Source organism: Misgurnus anguillicaudatus, chromosome 19 (genome assembly GCF_027580225.2).
Source record: "Misgurnus anguillicaudatus chromosome 19, ASM2758022v2, whole genome shotgun sequence".
In the NCBI taxonomy this organism is placed as follows: Eukaryota; Metazoa; Chordata; class Actinopteri; order Cypriniformes; family Cobitidae; genus Misgurnus; species Misgurnus anguillicaudatus.
The window spans coordinates 6,951,304-6,973,647 of record NC_073355.2 but is presented as its reverse complement, the minus strand read 5'-3'; the positions used below and the strand labels follow the sequence as shown (position 1 = coordinate 6,973,647).

The window sequence follows — 22,344 nt, the reverse complement described above, 5'->3', positions numbered from 1 at the left end:
TTATAAAGCAAAGTGTCATTTAATGTTGAACTAAAGTGGTTACACAATACTATGGTTATTAATGATGATGATGATGGTGTAATACATATAAGATTGTGAGAAAGCAAATAATCCACATCACCTCCTGTGCTGCTCAATATACCTGTGGATTACACGAACCAATAGTGAGTATATGGTTTATCTTAAAAGACACAAACATCAGACACAAAACAATTTCCTGTTAACAGAAAGAGGCGGCGTTGTCTTGTAATACCTGGCACCACAATGACATTGTTATGTAGTGTTGTCACTTACTGCAGCTCTGAAAAATGAACACACAATTAATTAGGAGCAAGAAAAAGGTCTATTTTCCACTTTTCCTCCCTTTGCTGGAGTTTATGTCAGTCTTGGTTCTCTGCAAGCGGGAAAAGATCTCTTTGAAGAGGGTTTTGTATTCGGGAGTGTTCTGGCTCAGCCGTTTGTCCACGGCCTCCACCTGTCGGCTGATGCCCTCCAGGGCCTCTGGAGTTGAGGGCGTCTGGGGTGGAGTTGGCGGTTGCTGGGGTTCTGCCACCCGGCACTCCTTCATAGACGGGTCCCTGGACACGGGACGAGAAGTCTGCACTTCGGCGTGACACAGACTCTCCTCGTGGCGCCGACATTTCCCCAGCAGCTCTTCGTACTTCTCCAGAAGCGCGTGGTACTGTTCGTCCACCTCCCGTAGGATGGACATGCCCCTCTTCCGCACGCCGTTGGCATGCAGCGCATAGCTACCCTTACGTCTACCGGAGGCGTCGACTGCAGAAATGGCATCCAGAGCCGTGTCGCTGCAACTCTTCCGGACGGGTGCTGCATCTGACGCATCTCCGTTGGGCGTCCCGCCGATGACGGCATCGTCCGGCGTGTCCGTCTCGGGGGCGCTGTTGAGCAGCGTTTGCTCCAGCCCTTCTTCCCCGCTCAGCAGGCAAACGCGGGACTTGCGTAGCTGCTGCATTTCCTGCAGCTCCGCCTCCAGCTCGTACACACGACGCTGGCAGTTTTCGGCCCCTAGGAGACGCTGTTCCAAACGCTCGTACTCCTGGAGCACTGCAGAACATTCCCGCTCTGCTGCTTCGCGACGGCCGCGCTCCGCTGCCACGGCTGCACGCAGAGAAGACACCATCACTCGCAGATGTTCGTTTTCTTCATCCTCTGGCTGGCATTCCTCTAGATCACCACTGCCCGGGTAAGACACCATGAAACTGTCTTCGTACCTGCAAAACAGCCAAGGCATGAATGCAGGGGCGGCACAATGCTAGAACCAAAAGTCATTAAAAACAGGTACCTATGGTGTTATACGGGAACAAAGTTGCAGTCATTTTTTTAACATCACCTTATGACCAATGAATTTCCATGACTTTAAAGGTGCAGTGGGTACGTTTATTGACAGAAATGCAATATAATATACATAACTTTGTTTTTAGTGGCGCATATTGTTTTTATTATCTTAGAATGAGACATTTTTATCTCCATACACTGCGGTCCCCTTACATGAAGGTTGCCAATTTGCGCCTACATGTTTCTACGGTAGCCCTAATGCTGCGTTCCCACCAGCCTGGTAGAGGCATCAAGCGCAACTGATTTCAATGTTAAGTCAATGTGGAGGTCTCGTGGCGCGAATGAGGCGTTTAGCGCTGTAGATACGATTCCGCCTCATTCGCGCATCTAATTCGTGCGAATTGAGCATTGCTGCATCAAACGCCCAAGTTGAAAAATTTTAACCTTGGCGGAACAACGCGCTGCGTTAACCAATAAGGAGCTTGCTCTAGTAGTCACGTGATTACAGGGAGCGTGCGGAGTCGCAGAAGCCCCTCCCATGACACAAATTTCCACGTTAATGTCTCAAATGACTAGAATATCATGTGCAAATGAAGCGAGTAAACTCAAAATGTTCAACTCAAACACGGCTGTTGTGAACCCAACTGCTCTACAGAGCGCGTTTAATTCCCATGTTGTCTCAGCCACCACAGGACAAACATGTTGTCATCTATCGTAGCAGTTTCGAAAGGGAGGGTGAGCTGTGGACTGAGCCGTTGGTTGCAATTCGGCGCCTCACTGCTAGATGCAACTAAAATCTACACACTGCACCTTTAAAGTCACTTTAATTTTTGAAATGCGAGTACAGATCATATCAAAAAAACTATTAAAATGTAAAATTGATTTATTTTCTATAATTTTTTTTACTTTTTTCAAATTTCTATGAATTTTTGATATATGTAAATGTTAAGCAGTGGTGGCCGGTGACTTCTTTTTTCGAGGGCGCTCAATGCGAAGTTCGTCACAACATGTATGTATCCCGTCATGTGTGTGGTTTCTTTTTTCGAAATATGTGTTCTGCGTGTCGAGTGAAAGTGCATCACGTGTCTTGTCAAAATAAGAGCCTGCTGCAGACGCGTCTAAAGGGTTTATGATAAAAGAAACACTCGTGTTTGCCAGATACTCACATAATCTCATGTGTAATCAGAGTTTAGTGTTAAGAGAGTGTCTTGCGTGTATTTTGTGAACTTGAGCGTCTCTTTTATCATAAACGGTTTTGAGGCGTGTGCAGCAGGCACTTACTTTGACAAAACACGTGATGCACATGCTTCATATGACGCAACAAACACATGTTTTGAAAACGCAAGCAACACACATGACAGTCCGAACACTTATTTTGAATTAGCGCCGCCTCGGATGAGCAGTCACGAAGCGCCACTGATGTTAAGTAATCAATTAAATACGTCAAACCTCAACAACAAATATATTTTGGATGAGTATATTTGACTATAAATAAATCACTAGAATTTTTTATCCTGACTTCCAAATAAGTTTTTGAAATGACTCTAAAATTGTCATAAAATGATGAGATATGGTTTCCTCTGCAGTTTTTTATTTCCCGGTGAGAGTCTGCAGTGCAGAAGTAATAAACGTGTAAAGACCTGGGAGCGGTGCAGAGCTCTTTCAGACAGGGGAACGAGTGGACGGTTTTTCGTCTCTCTTTCTTTTCTCTGCGAACTCTCAGCTCCTCCAGCGTTCGTAACTCCTCCACACGAGCGGTCAGCGTGTCCACCTGTCCCTGCAGCATCTCCATAGTGGCCGTCAGTCTGCATCAACACATGAACATGAGATCATCCAGCCATTATTAACCCTATCAGACACCACCTCCTGCAGTGGCTGTACTCCTGCAGTCAGACGTATCTTTACTATTCATTTTCATCACAGGGATTGTGATCGCAACATCATAATATATTTGTAATAATGTATGAAAGTATAATGTAGTGTAAAAGACTGAATTGCGTCATTCACAAAGCTGTTTCCATGGTAACAGTGACTTTGCTAGTGAATCGCTCGAGGTTGGATGATTGAGAAATCATTACATTTCAATCACACTGTTAAAAAAACCTATAAGACAGTCGTGTGAGGTATGGATGTCACAATTATGATTCAGTAATCAGTACCAGTTAAACTGAACGATTTGAATACCACTTTAATAAATCAAATTAAAACAACATTCATACAGTAATTGATAACATGATGTTCTCCCAATAATTTTAATTGACTAAAATGCAGATATGTGCACAGTACAATATTACAGCTTTCTACCAGGGCTGGTGAATTATGCCATCATGTATGAGCCCAATATAAACCTCTCAGGTCTTTAATGTCAGTGAAAAATATGAGGTGGTATAGAGTGCCACCCCTGTCTGAGGACCGGCTACAACACCAGCCCCAGTGGAAAATGCTGGAAGTCGGCACTACTCATGGAAAAGTAATAGCCTGAAATAAGCTCATGATTAATAGTTTAAAGAAATAGTTCACCCAAAAATGAGAAATATTTTACTCGAGCCATCCTAGACTTTCTTCTTTCAGCTGAACACAGCCGCTATGTTTACATGCACAATTTTTTTTTTAATCCGACTGAATTTAATACGATTTAAGGTTATTGAAGTTTACATGCACCCTAAACATTACAATCTGATTAAAATGTTGGTTTACATGTATATTCTATAGCAGGGGTTTTCAAACTTTTTGTGTGTGTGGACCACTATTTGTAGGACCACTTCATAATACTCATAATGAAATATGTCTACACAAAGTCCTGAATTAACCTGCACCTCGTAATAGGCTTACTAGCACTAAAACTATAACTGGTCATCACATCAGTACAACAGGTTTGTTAAAAGAAAGTTTACTGCACAAAGCGGTTCATTTGAACAACTGGGTTATTTCCATAGCAATGGAGTAGTATGAAATCCATACAGTAACAAGAACACTAGGATATAGTCAACATATCAAAACCTTTGGCGATTTTAGGGGATTATTAATCTTCACTCCACTTAACAGCACATCTGCAAAACATTTCCGAAACGCAAGATCAAGAAACCAACTGGAAATTAAAATAATAACTATTTATTCCATTTATAAACATTTTGTTTCATATAAATTGCCTATAAAGGCTTAACTCGACAATTTAATTTAAAATTTATATCAATATTCTTTATATACATATTCTTAAAAATATTATTTTAGATTTTATTTTGCCTTTACATGGACAACCTGCAGTACCCTCACGGACCACTAGTGGTCCGCGGACCACAGTTTGGGAATGGCCGTTCTATATACTGCAAAAAATGACTTTCTTACTTAGTATTTTTGTCTTGTTTTCAGCAAAAATATCTAAAAATTCTTAAATCAAGATGTATTTTCTTGATAAGAAAAATGAGCTAAGAAAATAATACTAGTTTTTAGACAAAAAATATACAATTTAAGTGAATTTGAGAATTTTTTTAAGAATTAATTTAAGAATTTTTAGATATTTCTACTGAAAACAAGACAAAAATACTAAGTAAGAAAGTCATTTTTTGCAGTGTAGAATCCGAACCGAACGTCTGAGCAAGCGCACAGCCAGGGTTGCCAGCTTCGCATATCAAAACCATCCCAATGGACATTCAAAACTAGCCCAAAAGCATCCCAATGACTATTCACAGCTCAAATACTAATAACTAATGAACGCAATCATTTCATCTTTAACTCGCAGGAAGAAAACAACCAGCGGAGACCGTTTAAACAGTAGCCCAAATCTGAACTTGACAAAAAGCAGAGGACTTGGCAACGCCACCCAGCGCACAGAATCTCTCGTCAATTGTTTCTGGATAAATATGCAAAGTTGAGTTGGAGAAAGTTGTTCTTAAGTTTTCAGATATAGGTGATGAAAACACAATTTTCCAAAAGGCACAACGCTATTTTATTGCTTTAGGTAGCCTAATGCTATAAAAGTATACATAAACGCTGCAGAACGTACATTGCGTGTACAGCGTGTGACCCCATTAACGTTACTTTAATATTGTGTGATGCTATTTTATGTTTCTGTGATGAGAATCGTGTGATATAAGAGGTTAATATAAGACGTGAACTTGGGGCACAAATGTTCTGCACATGTGCACAATGTATTTTTGCATCCGATTCACGCGTTTACATGCGTACTTTTCTCCTGTGGATCGGATCACAGATTAGACTACACGAGTGTGGTTCTCGAACTTTTTCCGCGTGCGGCCCCCCTTGTGAACGGTGCATTCCTTCGTGGCCCCCCAAAGAAAATTTATGACAAAAAAACTGTTCTAAACTGTTCTAAAATTTAATATTTTATTTTAATTAAACAAAACATATTAAGTTATACAAAGTAGTTCTGTTGGTTATTAGCCTTATTTTTTTTTAGGTTTAATTACACAGAATTCATGATAAATTAATGTATTTTATAAAATGTCATAAAATTGGGGCCCCCCTGGCACCATCTCGTGGCCCCCCTGGGGGCCCCGGACCACAGTTTGAGAACTACTGGACTACACTACCATCTTCAATATGATCCAAATTTGCATCCGATCCTCCTCAATCATATTGATTAAGGTGTTTACATGAAGACTTTTCAATACGATTGAGCCATCAATACCATTACAAACAGATTATTTTGTTGCATGTAAACGTACCTAATATGAGTTATATTAAATCATTGTCTTGCTCTTTTCAGCCTTGTAATGGCATTGGATAGTGCCCCATTTTTTTTAGCTAAAAAAAATGCATTCTGAGGTGAAGCTTTGGGTCTTGTACGGAAATATATTTAAATTTGATTAATTTCATGAAGGTGTGAACGAACATAGCCGGAAGCCAGTGATTATAGTTTCAAAGTTTGAAATATAAATAATTGTTAGTGGACATATAAATATAAAAAATAGATTCATTGTTGATGGATAGATGGATGCACTTTAAAAATGGGACACTATCTTATGTCATTATAAAGCTGAAAGAGTCAGGATATTATTTAAAGGTGCCAAAGAATTCTAGAAATAATTTGTTAAATTGTTCTCTGATATCTACATAAAAGGTATGTGGCTTTATTAAGCGCAAAAATGATCCAGAGACGGTTTTCTCATCACAGAAACATAAAATAGCATCACACAATATTAAAGTAACGTTAATGGGGTCACGCGCTGTACACGCAATGTACGTTCTGCAGCGTTTATGTATACTTTTATAGCATTAGGCTACATAAAGCAATAAAATAGCGTTGTGCCTTTTGGAAAATTGTGTTTTCATCACCTATATCTGAAAACTTAAGAACAACTTTCCCCAACTTAACTTTGTATATTTATCCAGAAACAATTGACAAGAGATTCTGTGCGCTGGGTCCTCTGCTTTTTGTCAAGTTCAGATTTGGGCTACTGTTTAAACGGTCTCTGCTGGTTGTTTTTTTCCTGCGGGTTAAAGATGAAATGATTGCATTCATTAGTTATTAGTATTTGAGCATGAATCGCGAAAACTTAACGGAAGACCTGGTGCGATTTTCACAGCCTACGACGTAAGTAGGCATTTTTGACGATACTGAATAATACGCAACTCAGTCTGCTGTAATGACTTTTCTGACCCCGACATGCGTAGTGGGAACCGCCTGTGACGTGAACCGTGAAGGGGTCTATTATTACCTTATAATAATGTACAGCTCTGCTCTGATTGGCTGTTTCTCATAGCAGCTCCTTCAGTAGCTCTGTGTGTGTGTGTGTAAGCAGATCTTATGTTTGAGTCTGTATCAGACGAAGATACAGAATTCAAGAAATAATCAATTGTTTGGAGATTGTTAATGGACGTTTCTGAGTGGCAAGTTTGTGTTTTTTCAGTATGGACCTGCAAAACGTAACTGTAACATCAATAGCACAACTAGTAGCATTAACTAGTATATAACAACATTGTACTTAATTTAACGTGTCATTTAATGTTGGGGTGTACATCTCGACTGTAACGTCACAGTTGGTGTTATGTTGAGATTGGTCTGTTTTCCAGCAGTCTTTTGCATGCATGAGGTTTCCATAAGAAGCAGGAAACAATCATGTTTGAGGCTCACGATGTGTCATTACCATGTACACAACTCTTATTATTCATCTATGCCTACTGTAGGTAGATAAAATTTTACATTCTACAGCACCTTTAATATAACTCTATGATTTTCTTTTTTCAGTCAAAGAAAGTCATACACCTATAGCATGGCTAGTTTTAGGTGAATTATTCCTATAAAGGCTCCTGGAAGGTTACAACACATTGTCAGTATGACCAAATAAAAATCTTTTGACATTTCCCATGAAGCCCCAATATTGTAGCTCACCTGTCAATCTTCTGCTGAGATCCTTTACTCTCCAGTACCAGTTTTTCATTAGTTATCTCCAGCTCACGTGCCGTCATGTCCAACTGCTCGTAGACTTTAGCGTGCTGCTCGTTCATCTCACGTAACATTTCCATCTGCTTGGTCAAGTACTAACATGAAAGAGAGATGTACAGACATAGATTAAGTGAGTTCACTTTTCATCAGTTCAGTGATTTATGCACATGTCAACAATTACTTTGGGGCATATAAAAATAATAGTATGTTTTCTTGTGTTCCATTTAGTAAGAACTGTGTAAACAACATGTCCGGATCTGTTATTGTATTATTTGCATTAAACATTTTAAATCTACTTACAGGCTGGGTGCGTGATCTCTGAAAACCAATGTTGACATTTGAAATCACCTAAACAAACACGCCCCTACACCTAGAATCTGGACCTTCTTTTAATAGACCCGCGCCACACATATGCAAGCCAGGCAAGGATGCCGGTTAGTAGACACGCCCCTTAAGGGCTCGTCAAAGTCGTGTGTAGGTCCTACGGCGTAGGTTCCACGTCAGTTTTCGTTCATACTTTTGCGTCATCCTCCGCATCGACGTGCATACACATGGCAGACCGCTGGCAGGCAGTATCCACGCGTGTAACCACAGTAGCAGCGTGCCCGTCAGAGAAGAAGAAGTTTAGCAAGTTAACCCAAAAACGAAGAAGAAACAGCAACTTGTTGTGTATGATTTGAGAAGACCAGCAATGATGGAAGTAAATAAACAGCGACTAATGTTGCAGTTTGAGTTAAATCACTCCTCAACTTGGCTCATCTTTGTTTTCACCGTCACAAACGGAAATATCTATGACGCAGTTTTTTTACCTGACGGGAGGGGTTCTGGTGGACCAATCACAGCGCTTGCGGGCCGCGTAGAACAATTTTGCTGTTAAAATTTTTGCGAGGTGCATGCTAGGCAACACAGAGCTACGCACAGGCTACGGTTAGCCTACGCACGACTATAAATCGGGCTTTACTGCTAATTGGCTACAAGTGTGTTTTGGTACTCTGCCCGACTCCCTTTTTCAAAGTGTTTTTCAAAACTCATGCACCCCGCCTTTAAGATCAAGTTTAAGATTAAAACAAGTCATGACCACTGAATAATTTCAGAGCAAATACATCAAAACATATTATACATATCAAATATCATCAAAGCCAAAAAGCAAAGATTATCATGGATATGGGATAGATATCATTTCAGTGATGCAAACAATGTCAATTGTCATTTATTATGTAAATGTTACATCTATGATATTATGAGGCGATTCACATTTCACGTCTTTTACACATTATTTTAACGCTTGACGCGATCGTCATAGTCAACACATGGTCTTCTGTTCGCCGGTCGTCTTGCATAAACATGCACTAGGATATTTGCATAAGGCGATCAAATTGGCTGAGCCCTGCGTTGGCGCTTTAAAAGTTGAGAAATGTTCGACTTCTGCTGCGAGCAACGCCAGTAACGCGACGCAGACGGATCCACAATGCATGACTTCAACTTTTCAGAATGCCGCATTGGAAAGGAGGAGGAAAGCAGCGTAATGTAAACCGTTTCTAACTTTTTTTAGAAAAAAGCTAAAAGTGTAGTGTGTAATACATTTCAATAAAATAAAAAATGGGGAGCAGTTATTACCTACAGGCTGATGACACATTCTTGTGGAAGGGTGCAAAACTTGTGAAATGTGCTTTGTGTGAATTATCAGACTGAATTTTCATCCAGTAATCCAAAAAGTATAAACCTCTTATGGTACATTTTTTCTGTGCTTAATATCAAATCTTTGCAGTCATAATGTTGTATGTAAATGTAGCACAGTACATATAGAGAACGAGGGAATGTGAACTATATCCAGATATATCCTGAACAGATCAGCTCATTGTTCAGACTTGTAATCCAGTCTTTGTTTCATCAGATCTGGCACAGAGACGGACAACTCCCACACTGAGCTTTAAACATGCTTGACATCAGCCTTTACAATCACACCACACTAATGGGAAATCAAAAAATTTGCCTAAACGTAAAGGTCAGAGACCTTTAGAGAAGGACTGTGTGTCATTCTTAAAATTAATATGAATAAATTGCATTTGAATTGTGCAGATGCGTTTACTGTGTTACCTCAATCTCCTGCACCTGCTCTTCATTGTTGATGTACATCTGCTGCAGCGAGTCCTCCAGCTCTTTATTGCGCTCCAGAAGAGTTTTGCCCAGTTCAGCTGCTAAGTGCAGATCTAAGAGAGTATACAGAGACACCAACAATAAAACAACAGGAAGAAAGTCTGGAGGAAGGAAATACATTTTAGGGTTCTGATCTAGAACAATGTAGCTAGTTAGGGGACATTAAGTAAGCAGTCTACCTAGACAATATTTTAAGGTGTCACTGATGACAAGGCCTGTATGAAACCAGAGCCAATAAAAAGATGATATAGCAATTCTGTAATAAATGTACAGTTCTCTCCGCCTGGATGATGATACTGTTAACACATGATATACACAGTATTGTATTTGTAATGATGTAACAAAGATCAAATATTAACCGTAGTGCATACCTCTTTAAAGAGCACCTATTTCATTACTAAACGTTTTTTGTGTATTTGATATAATACAATGTGTTCGCGTGGTTTATGGTTTAAAAAACACATTATTTTCAACATACTGTACATTTTTGTAGCTCCAGATTTCACTCTTTTCCCGAAACACACAGATTTGAAAAGCACTGTGTCCCTGATTGGCCAGCTAATCTGTACGTTGTGATTGGCCTGAATACCTCTGACTAGGGATGCATATCAATTAATCGCGATTAATCTATAGCAGAATAAAAGTTTTTGTTTACATCATATATGTGTGTGTACTGTGTATAATAACTTTGTAAAGTTAAATGCACACACATGCATGTATATATTTAAGCAATGTTTACATGTGTATATACATTTGTATATTTATGTATAATTTATATTATATATAAATATAAATACTTAATATATAAATATATTTTTTTCTTAAAATTATACATGCATGTGTGCATATTTATATATACATAATTATTATACACAGTACACACACATATATGATGTAAACAAAAACTTTTATTCTGCTATAGATTAATCGTGATTAATTGATATGCATCCCTACCTCTGACGTCAGCAGGAAATGTGACGCTCCTTACCATGTTTGAAAGATTCGCTCACAATGCAATGCTAGCAGGAGTTAACTTACAGGATGTGAGTCCGAAGCGGGAGGAATTATGATAATGTCGGTCTTGTCTACATCCCCAATCCCAGGAAGTAAACTGGGTAACACTTTATTATAATGTTCATTAGTTAACATTAGTCAATGTACTAACCAACATGAACAAACCATGAGCAATACATCTATTACAGCATTTATTCGTCTTTGTTAATGTTAGTTAATAGAAATAAAGCTGTTCATTGTTTGTTCATGTTAGTTCACGGTGCATTAACTAACGTTACCCAAATTTTAATAAAGTATTAGTAATTGTTGAAATTAACATTAATAAAGATTAATAAATGCTGCATAAGTGCAGTTCATCATTAGTTCATGTTAACCAATGTAGTTAACTAATGTTAACCAATGAATATTATAATAAAGTGCTACCGTAAACTGTTGCCTACAATCCGTGTGTTTGTTGTAGTCCAAGAAAATAGATTTATGTTGGAGACGATAACTCGCGTCATTGTTTACTTTGGGGTTTGTATCTTTAGCATATCATTAACATGTACTAACACACACTCACACACCAAAGGAAATTTAAAGGAACAGTATGTAAGAAATTTATATGAATTAATCATAAAATGGCCCTGATATGTCACTAGACATTAAGAAATCATTTTCATTTCAAATACTTATATCACTGACAACAGTGATCTGGCCAGGATATTGTCATTTAAAAAGTGGAGTTGCAGCCCTCAACTGATGTTTATGTTGTCATTTTGTGTATTGGCCACCAGTTGTGTGATTGCAGTACCAGTTTTAGCCACAAGTTTTGTGATTGCAATACCAGTTTTGGCCACAATCCTACATACTGTTCCTTTAAAAACGTGAATCGGACAATAGGTGCAAGAGACTGAAAATTACCTCAACTTTGTCCTTAACCTATGTATTATGTACCGGGTCAATTTGACCTGTTTTGGTTTTTAAGCTGTAGGAAAAACAAGTTAACCTGTGATGTAAATTTTGTGACACATTTATGGCCAAATTAAATATATGTCTTGGGTGTTGCTATATTTGTGTTTTATTATGGGGAAAAATGATTCTTACTATTTCAGTACTGAAAAAAAACTTAGACACAGATGGTAAAAGTGAGTATCATTTCTATTTACAATATATGAAATTCCATATAAAGCAATATTTTACTTTTATTAAAAAAATCCCCCATGTCATCAAAGATGTTTATGTCTTTCTTTATTTAGTCGAAAAGAAATGAAGTTTTTTGAGGAGAACATTTGGGATTTTTCCATCTAGTGGACTTTAGTGAACCCCAACAGTTTACAGTTTCAATGCCGCTTCAAAGGGCTCGAAACAATTCCAAACGAGACATAAGGGTCTTATCTGGCAAAACGATCATCTTTTCAGCAAAAATAAAAAATATGCACTTTTAAACCACCACTTCTCGTCTTGCACTTAGCCGTGTGATGCGCCAGCACGACTTTACGTATTTGCGTAATCACGTCAAAAGGTCACGTGTTACATAAGTGAAACACACACTTGGGACAATAAACTAACACAAAGACATTAATTAGTATCAATCAACATACAACAACATCAGAACGGTCCTTTTTCTCAACACTTGTAAACATTGGAGTGGTAGGTTTGCATACGTCATGCGTGACCTTTCGAATTGATGATTGTTTTGCAAGACCCTTATGCCTCGGTTAAGATCGGTTAGACAACTGTATCGACACACTCTGTGATAAATACTAAAATTGTTCTGTTCATAGCCAATTCCTTCTTGGTTTTTTTTTATAATGTGATATTTAGGAACTTGCATTGGATGCTATTTGTGTCAATTTGATCCGCTTCATTAAAATCGTCACAAAAATCAAACACAATACAATTATGTAGTAACTTGAGGCAGTGCTGCTATATTGTAAACACACCAACATCACCATTGACCCGTGACTATATTCCCTCATATGACTCAGTCATTTTTAGTGATTTTCTACATAAAATCATCCTACATAAAGGACAGGGTCACATATGTCATTGCTTATATAAATAGTTTAAATATCAATGGACTGATGGCTTGTACAGTTCACTTTATATTTCTAACAGATATCTGACAGTGAATTGAAATGTGTCTCTCTGTGCTGTAGCTGAAATGTTTTGCTCGGGTGTGAAAATCTGTGAGAGAAATGAGGTCAGAGAAAATCCTGCCGTTTAATCCTGCATGTTTCTGATAAACATGAACTGCATTACATCAGCTCAGAAAGAAAGACAGTATATACAGTATACAGTCAACTCATATGATTTGGGACATTGTCTTATAGCAAGGCGCAACGCAAGAATCAAAAATGTCACGGCTGGGAAATATATCAGCAATATATGATTTTACTGATGCATGCAAGTTTTCGTAACATGATTATTTAAAATCAACACTGCTAAAAATGCAGGACATTTTCCTTAATATGTCATGTGCTGTACAACGCAAAGAGGGAAGGATGGTCACCCTAACATAAAACTAGACAACACCGTGAATAAAGTGAAATGGTTTTCATCCTCTTTTTGTTTGGGGACTTGCGAATACACAGACAGAGCATTAAAACTGATGATTTAAACTTACTGTAAGTAATAGAAACATTATTATTTATTTTAATACTAAACCCTACAAACACAGAAGGGCACAAACACTGCTTCCTCATGTAACACGCTAACAGTGACATCACCACACACTGGAAAGAAGTGACATCATAGGTGGTGATGATGATGATGATGAGGATGATGATGGTGATGTATTGGGCTCAGAGTCATTGACCTCCACTAATCTAATATAGGTACAGATTTATCATGAGACAGATGGTGTAATGGCCTACTACACACAAACACATTTATAAATCACACAAGAGCATTGTGTACATGTGTGTGTGTGTATCCCCATGGGTACATTTCATAGAGAGAAACACACACAACACAGACACATATTTTAAATGAATATTAAATGTTTAGTGCTGATTTATTGCAAGTGTCCGTTTCACGCACTTATATAGACATTTCGGCTAATACAGACACTTTCTCATACAGTTAATATACTGCTAATATACACATTTTATGAAAAACTGGATACACTGGCTCACGTGATGAAGTGCAAGGAAAATTGCTAAAAATATGCATGTGCTATTTATGACAAATATAGGTTTTGTGGTGCAGGGTCACATATTAGAATTTTTTTTGAAAAAGAATAAAATCTACTGTGCATCCCTATATCATCATTGTTGTAGAGCTGTACATTTTTGAACCTTGTAACAAAGACAGAATTTGATATTTTGTACAGTAAGAGATGTATTTTAGTAACAGCCTAGAAACAAAGTCAGCGCTGTTCTCTGGAGGACACGAAGCTCAATCAAGAAATTTTCCTTAATTAAATTTTTCCAGTGAGGATATGAATCCTCTTTGGCAGCTGACGTGCATGTGACCAGGCAAAAAACCGCACACACGTAAACACAGACTAGTGATGCTCGCCCGAGGCTTTGACCTCATCATCGTGTGCACTGAACATTTCTGCACGTGTGCTTTTCATATCAACAAAGAACAAACATGAACCTATAGACACCTAACGTGTTATTGCGGTTGGTACTGGCCGAGAACCCAAAATGTAAAACCTGATTATCTGCTTCATCTTGATTATCGAGAGATGGAGAGAGAAAGAGAGAGAGAGAAAATGGACTCATAAAGTAGACTCATAAACTAACACTTAAGCTACAGCCACACCAAAAGATTTTTTAAATTGATTTTGAAAATGTGAGAGATCACAAACATTATGAAAAACATCGATGATATAACATTTTTTCATATAGTGTGTGTGGAGTGCCGCTATGTGGTCATTAAGGCTGTGCAAAAATATCGATACAGCTAACTATTGTGATACACCCCCCCCCCAAATAGTGTATAGATATTTCAATCTCTACTATCGATATTTTTAAAATTCATCAAATCCCTCTGTGTGCTCGCTGTCTAGTTGTCTGTCATATACGGACATTTGGCCAATGTCTCAGAAGTTAGTGGGAGTGAGAAAATGGCAGAAAATTTAAAAACACCTGCCGCTTTCAAAGCCGACTTTTTTAAATTCAGCTCTATTTTTACATTTTTGATAAAAAATAAATAGTATTGCAATGTATCGCAGCATGCAGCGTATTGTATCATACCGTGATACATTGTATCAGGATCCATTTATCGGGATACGTATCGTATCATGAGGCCCTTGCCAATACCCAGCCCTAGTGGTCATGACAGCACACCATCAGATTAACTTCACAAACAACGCGAGTCTCCACTGAGAACACAGGAAATCTTGCGGAGATGTCGCGATGTCTCTCACTACGGAGCCCCTAAGGGGACACGAAGGAACAAATAAATAAAGTTTAGTTTCACGCGCGCACGTGAAGCTATCGCGCGCGCACGTGAAGCTATCGCGCGCGCACGTGAAGCTATCGCGCGCGCACGTGAAGCTATCGCGCGCGCACGTGAAGCTATCGCGCTCGCACGTGAAGCTATCGCGCGCGCACGTGAAGCTATCGCGCGCGCACGTGAAACTATCGTGTGCGATGCTTTCATGTGAGCACGCATTGGTTTCACATGAGCATGCAAAGTAAACTTAAAAAAATATGTACATGAAGGTTTCACGTGAGCACATGAAACTAAACTTTAGATTTTTTTTACTCCAATGTCAGCTTAGGGGGCTCGGTATCTCACAGCAAAACGTGACTTTAAGTAAACAGACATGGCGAACAAAGGGCCATGTATTAATGTCATTAACACTTTTTTACATCTCTGATGTCCATCTCACTTTGGACTGCTGCGCCAAGTAGTTTTTATGGTTTCATCTTTCATCAGCTTGCTTTCTGATTGGGTATTGCTTCGTATCGCTTGGTTGTCTACATTTACTGTGCGTGTTTGGATTTTGAATCTGAGCGGCTCCGACGTGCTTCTGAGCAGATTCAGACACTCTTAACACACTGCGCACCACAGGAAAATCTGATAAGATAATCGGTTCAACCACGAAGACCCAAATTCAGCACAATTATCTTTTGGTGTGTGCCCCGCTTTACTCTGTGAGGGAGGGTTAAGCAAGGTTGAAGGCACGTTAACATATTGTACAAGCAATAGAAATGTATGAACTTATTTCATTGCCATTACCGGATTAATATGTGTGACCCAGCCAAAGTCATTTCTTTGTGATTTACAGTTTTCTACATCAAATGATCCTACATAATATAAAGATCACTGTGTGAAAATATAACCTTGATATCTTTAATATTATCGACTGAGTAAGGTCATGTCAAAGATTAAAATCAGTAGCTGCATTTAAAGATTTATGCAAAACTTTAGCGATTTTGACAAAAAACTTTTGAGAAACGACAGTGTTTCCATTAACCGATATGCAACTGAAAGGTAGTTTTTCCTCTCACAATAAGTGATTTCAAATATCACGTCAACTGATGTTAGTAGGTTACTAATATCCCATCCACCGCACTAGGCGTTATTTTTAACCGAAGGAGACGTAAGAGTATTATCCAAACATTAATGCCAAGGAAAGTTCCTTATACTTGACCTACTCAAGCCACTTTTCTTACACTTCATCTCAGTGGAATAATTTTTAGATTTTTAGATTTTGTGATTAGCAAGTAAACATGCTGCACAGTGTTTTGTACGCGTGTATGTAAGAGCTTTCTCTGAATTTTCAGCGCAATTGATGAAATAGGATCGCGCACATGCTTTCAAAACGAAACTACAAGATCAGCCGCTTTAGTTGTATCAATGAAAGGCTAAAAATAGCGCTGTTCACTGTGTGTTCACGCCAGAAGTAAAAAAAAGACGTAAAACTTGTGTTTAGTACCTCAGATTAGATAAATGGGCGGAGAGAAGGCGGTCGCGTGTGGCTGTTCGAACACATTCAACCACATGTGCGTTTACACTACAAAAGCAATCTGATCGAAAGTGGTTTGAATGTGGTTGAAAGTGGTCGAAAGTGGACGCGTTCAAAACGTTTTGAACACCGTTTACACCTGGCATTAACTTCGTCCACTTGTGATCCGATCGACGAAAACGCATGTTAATGCCAAGTGTAAACAGCCTTTATGAGCATCTGCTGGTCGAAATAATTTATTTCCTAAACTGTAATTCTTTTATGTTTTTTTTCTAAACACCAAATGGCCGAATTCAACACATAATGTCTAGATATCTAAAAACAATTTAAATCAAATTTAGATCATAACTTATTATATTTTACAAACAAGCTAATGGTGTAGTTGAGGAATTGAGTGGTAAACCGGTACAAAAGTACTTCATACCTCCCAAAACACAGCATTATTGTATAGATGTGAAGTAAACAAAAAATTATATATTATTTGTATAATTAAAATTGTATATATTTTTGTAATCACTTTTTTAATTTCTGGGGTCATTTTTACCCCGCAGAACTATAACGTATACAGGAAAATCGGGGCTTATGAGGGTTAAGAACGGCAACATATAGGTTTTTCTTGGAGTTAATAGTACATTATTTTAAATCAAAAGAAATGTAGGAGTGATATCCAGACATTACTGACAAGAAAAGTTTACTTGGGAGCAGACACGTATTAAGGTGTTTCTGGGAGGTTTTAGTACATACCGCATTTTCAAATAATATTTAAATGACTTACTTGCATCAGGTGTCCTGAAAACGTTTCCATTGCAGTTTTACGAAGTGTACACTTTTTCCACCTTGCCTAAAAACCACCTCATGCAAGCATAAAAACGGTTGCAATATATGGGAGTTTTTGCGAAATTGACGTGTTTCCATTGGACGGATTTTAAATTCGCAAAGTCAATTAGCGAAATTTAAAGATTAATGAAAACGCAGCTAATGACTCAAAATTTTTATGATCCTAATTATAACTAGATTAAGATACTTTAACCTGGACTTTACAGACAGGGTCAACAATTATCCTAAAATAGACATTAATATGTAACTTAATATACTATAAAATCAGTCAATACTGAGTGAAGCTCATTCAGGGTCACAAATCCATCAACTTCAAAACTAAGTAAATTGTCACCCATGCCATCAAAAAACCACTAACTAAGCAAAGTTGACATTTTACTGGTTTCAGACCTGAGCGAGCACACAGACGACATTTCCTCTCATGATGGATTCTTTCTAAAACCGCATCACAATGGATATGATCTGAAAGAGATCAATAGAGAGTTTCTGTGTCTAACTTCCATTAAGCCATTAGCACAAAGTGCATGAATATAACTTAGCTAATTTCATTGTGAATGAATCCGCCTCTTAAAGTTCTTCCTGTAGCTGACTGATGCATTTCTCAAACATGTCTTACATGCACACAATGCAAAACACAATGCGTGAAGCAAAACAGTTGATATACTGTGAAGTCGAGGAAGAAACCAAATTATGACAGCAATGCTTTTCTAAATGGAGGTTATTTTAATCAAAGCTAAAAGGGATATATTAAAGCAATAATTCACCATAAGCAGTGCATTATATTGTTTTTACCACAGGAAAGCATTATTCTTATAATGCGTACACACCAAACACTAATTCAACGATTTGTGGAATACATACAAAGTCAATGCAGAGATGCAAACCCAGGCAGGGCAATGCGAATGACGCAAAACGGGCCGTGCGCTTATGCAAAAGCACGCTATTCGCCTAAAACGCGCAATTCGCCACAAACGCGCTATTCGCCACAAACGCGCCATTCGCCGCAAACGCGCTATTCGCCGCAAACGCGCTATTCGCCGCAAAAGCGCTATTCGGCGCAAGCCCGCTATTCGGCGCAAGCCCGCTATTCGCCGCAAACCTGCTATTCGCCGCAAACGCGCTATTCGCCTCAAACGCGCTATTCACCTCAAACGCGCTATTCACCTCAAACGCGTCTTGGTGCAAGTTGAAAATATTCACAGTTAACAAAGTTAACTCGAAGTTAACAAATCTAGAGTATTATGTAGAGTGAAAAACGCGATGCCTCACGTTTGGTGTTTATACAGCATTAGACACAACACAAGGGTGATTTACTGCATTCGTGTAATGGCATCAATAGGAATTTGATCAAAATTAATGTTCAACAAATAATTACACTAACAAAATAAAAATTTTAATAATACGTAATATACTTTAAATTTAACCTCGACAGTAAAATCACTGTAATGCACAGCACTTATTGTTTTAATAAAGATTAATAAATAAACAAATTTAGTCCCAAGCAAATTATTTTCTTTGCTTAGCTAGAGCTATTTATTTCAATAAAAAATCAACACAACATAACAAAAGTTATTGTAACGCCCCTGCCACCCTCCTCCTCCAAACAATCACAGTTTCGAGATCCGCTCTGAATGGATTCTTTAAATGGTAAGAATTTTTCTTTCCCACTGCACTTCCCTAAATCGAATCTGACATTTGACTATTAGGTCATCAGTTTTGTCTCTGAGAGTACAGCCAAACAAATTGTCCCGAATCATAAATATCAGTAACTGGCTGTACTTCAGCTCAGCATTTTATTGTTATTCAATCCAGAGGGCAAAGCGAGGGCAATGACATCATCCCAAACCATCAGAGTACATGTATACTGATCCATTCAATCCTCTTCTCATTCACAGACACCATAATGATCATTATCCCTCTGAATGAATGAAACTTGAGAAAAGTAGGAGATCGTCGAATGGGACACCTAAAGTTAACACATCGCTAAAGCGTACATTTTAAAATGTAAAGATTAAATGCAGTACTACTGCACTACTGCTTTTTATGCAATTTCTAGGGATGGGAAAAGATTAATCGCGATTAATTGCATACAAAATAAAAGTGATTTTTGCCATAATATATGAGTGTGTGCTGTGTGTAATTATTATGTACATAAATACACACACATTCATGTATGTATTTAAGAAACATTTACATGTGTATATTTATTTATTTATATATATTTTTATATATTCTATATTATCTATAAATTTAAAAAATTGATATAAATTAAAAAATCTGACTATATATGTATGTATGAATATGTAAACAAAACTATTGCTCCGTTATTTTACATTTATACTGTATCTATTCATAATTGACTGAAATTCTGCTTTATCCAAGACTGCTGGTAGATAATATAATAGACAATACCCTTTAAGAATGACCAAAATACCGCAAAATTACACCCTAGCTGCGTATTGGTCCATCACTATTATACAAATAATAACATACTGCTTAAAATAATACTCCACTTTCATAAAAAAACAGATAATTTACTTACCTCTATGCCATCCAAGATGTTTATGTCTTTCTTTGTTCAGTTGAGAAAAAAATAAAAAATTTTGAGGAAAACATTCCAGGATTTTTCCCAATTTAATAGACTTTATTGGACCTCAGTTTACAGTTTCAATAGAGCTTCAAAGGGCTCTAAATGATCCCAACCGAGTCTTATCTAGCAAAACTATCATCATTTTCGACAAGAACAATAAGAAATACGTACTTTTAAACCACTTTTCATCTAACACTAGCAATGTGATGCGCCAGTGCGACCTTACGTATTGCGTAATCACGTCGAAAGGTCGCGCGTTTCACATGCGAAACGCACACTTGCGGACCATTTTAAACAATAAACGGACACAAAGACATTAATTAGCATCAAAAAAACTCTTTGGTGCTGCTTTAAAAGTGCTTATTTTTTATTTTAATGATGATCGTTTTGCTAAATAAGACTCCACTGACTGCGTTCCGAATCCGTCACAGCTCGGGCCATCCGCAGCCCTCCGGAACAAATACGCAAAGCTTCTATTTTTGACGGATGCCGGACAGCTCCGCAGGGCGGGGCCATGACTATATCGCGTGATCAAACCTGAATTTGTGAGATCTCATGTTGTGATCTGGGCTGGTCAAGCAAAACGTCATAACTTAACATCATAATGGGCGGGGACAGAACTAGATAACGCGCGATCATCACGTGAATTTGCGAGACCTCATGGGTCCTCGTCACTTCAGCACGCAGCCGCTCTGCAACAAATACGGAACTGGTGGGTATTGGCGGACGGCAGAGTGCGGAGCCGTAACGCAGCGGAACCGATCTGGAGCCGCTACGCAGTTGGTGGAAATCCGGGGTCAGGCTACGCAGAGCTACGCACAGGCTACGGAACTTACGCACGACTATAAATTGGGCTTTACACCCTGTGTGAATGCACCATTAGAGCGCTTTGAAACTGCACTGAAAACTGCAAACTGTTGAGGTCCATTATAGTCTATTATTAAATAGTCAAAAAATCCTGTTTTTTTCCTCAAAAAAACAATTTTTTTCTCGACTGAACAAAGAAAAACAAATAACATGGGGGTGAATAAATTATCGGGTTTTTTATATGAAAGTGGAGTATACCTTTAAGTCCTACACAGTTTATGATGAGCAGATTAAACCTGAGAGAGCAGATGTTGTGCATCTGTACTGTCACAGATTCAGTTTGTCCACGTCCAGAGGAAGACGTCATCCATTAAATTAAATCACAGATGGACACAAGTCCCAGTGTGGACAAATCGCGCATCTGTAACCTTTATTTCAAACTGATCTCAGTATAAAACCTCATACTGTCTGATGAAGAAAATCTGAATGAAAAACCTTTACACAATGTACAATCTTTGTCCATGAATTGTCATTGGGCCATGTATCAAGCTGATCTTTCTCACCTTGCTCGAGGTCTCTCTGGTCGTACCATGGCTCGTCCTCCTCAGTAATAAACTCGTCCATCCTGCCGGCTCGGAGCATCAGTCAGTCGTTAACCGGGCCGTTATCAAATCTACCAAAGCCATCAAAAGAAATGATGAAGGACGCCGATGCGGCAAACACGCGACTTTTTGAAGTGTACTTTTGATCGCACATATTTCATAAGCGTCAAAACAGCGTTGGAAACACTTTACTCACCTAATATGACGGTTTTTTGTTAAATAAATGTCCTTTTACACGGCATTCGTCAGCCGCTCAATGCACCGAAATGTAACGATGACAGCGCGCGACCAGCTGCAAACACTCGCTCCGCCCGACTCAAATATTTCCGGCGTGCAGAGAAAAAATTCCAGTTATATAAATGATTTCACGCTTTAGTGCCGTTTAGTCCTGTCACATTCAATCCCTCCCACTGCCGTACTAAGCGCTGATATCTCTGCTGTCCGCTTTGTTGAATTCCCAACAACATCCCGTTGGTTTTTCGCCCAAGCGATGAAGTTTACGAACTCTACTATAGTGAAGATCCGTTGCTTAATATTCACAAGCGAAGTCTATTGCCATTGGACACTTACGTAGCTACGTCACGACAATATTAATATTCAATAGCCCAAGCCCCGCAATTTTCTTATGGACATGCCTAGTGACGTAATTAATGTTGATGAGCCAACTTGCACTTAGCTGAATCTTTGTTCAGATGACTGTAGATGTACTGTTAATGCATTTTGTGTT

The 22,344-nt window shown here is 38.4% G+C and overlaps 1 protein-coding gene across 2 annotated transcripts; it reads right to left on the bottom strand.

The window, feature by feature from the left end:
- Positions 1-22,133, bottom strand: cdr2l (cerebellar degeneration-related protein 2-like). Of its 2 annotated transcripts, XR_012359094.1 has the most exons (7): positions 21,814-22,133; positions 21,579-21,688; positions 9,800-9,912; positions 7,649-7,797; positions 2,937-3,101; positions 254-1,232; positions 1-142 (listed from the first exon to the last, which is right to left on the bottom strand). XR_012359094.1 is itself a non-coding variant. In XM_073856864.1 (6 exons), the coding sequence occupies exons 2-6, from the start codon at positions 21,655-21,657 to the stop codon at positions 344-346; spliced, it is 1,395 nt and encodes a 464-aa protein (XP_073712965.1). In that variant the 5' UTR covers positions 21,658-21,688; positions 21,814-22,133; the 3' UTR covers positions 1-343. The 2 variants fall into 2 exon arrangements, 1 of the variants encoding a protein (XP_073712965.1); XM_073856864.1 differs by having other exon boundaries at positions 1-1,232.
- Between the last annotated feature and the right edge of the window lie 211 nt (positions 22,134-22,344).

What these genes read in the sequence shown, in the direction of transcription:
- cdr2l (XM_073856864.1), bottom strand. Translation starts at nt 21,657, where the DNA reads ATGCTCCGAGCCGGCAGGATGGACGAGTTTATTACTGAGGAGGACGAG. An exon ending in AGCAGGTGCAGGAGATTGAG is followed by an intron (nt 7,798 to 9,799) that starts GTAACACAGTAA and finishes CTTTCATGTTAG; the next exon opens with TACTTGACCAAGCAGATGGA. An exon ending in GAGCTCTGCACCGCTCCCAG is followed by an intron (nt 1,233 to 2,936) that starts GTCTTTACACGT and finishes GCTGTTTTGCAG; the next exon opens with GTACGAAGACAGTTTCATGG.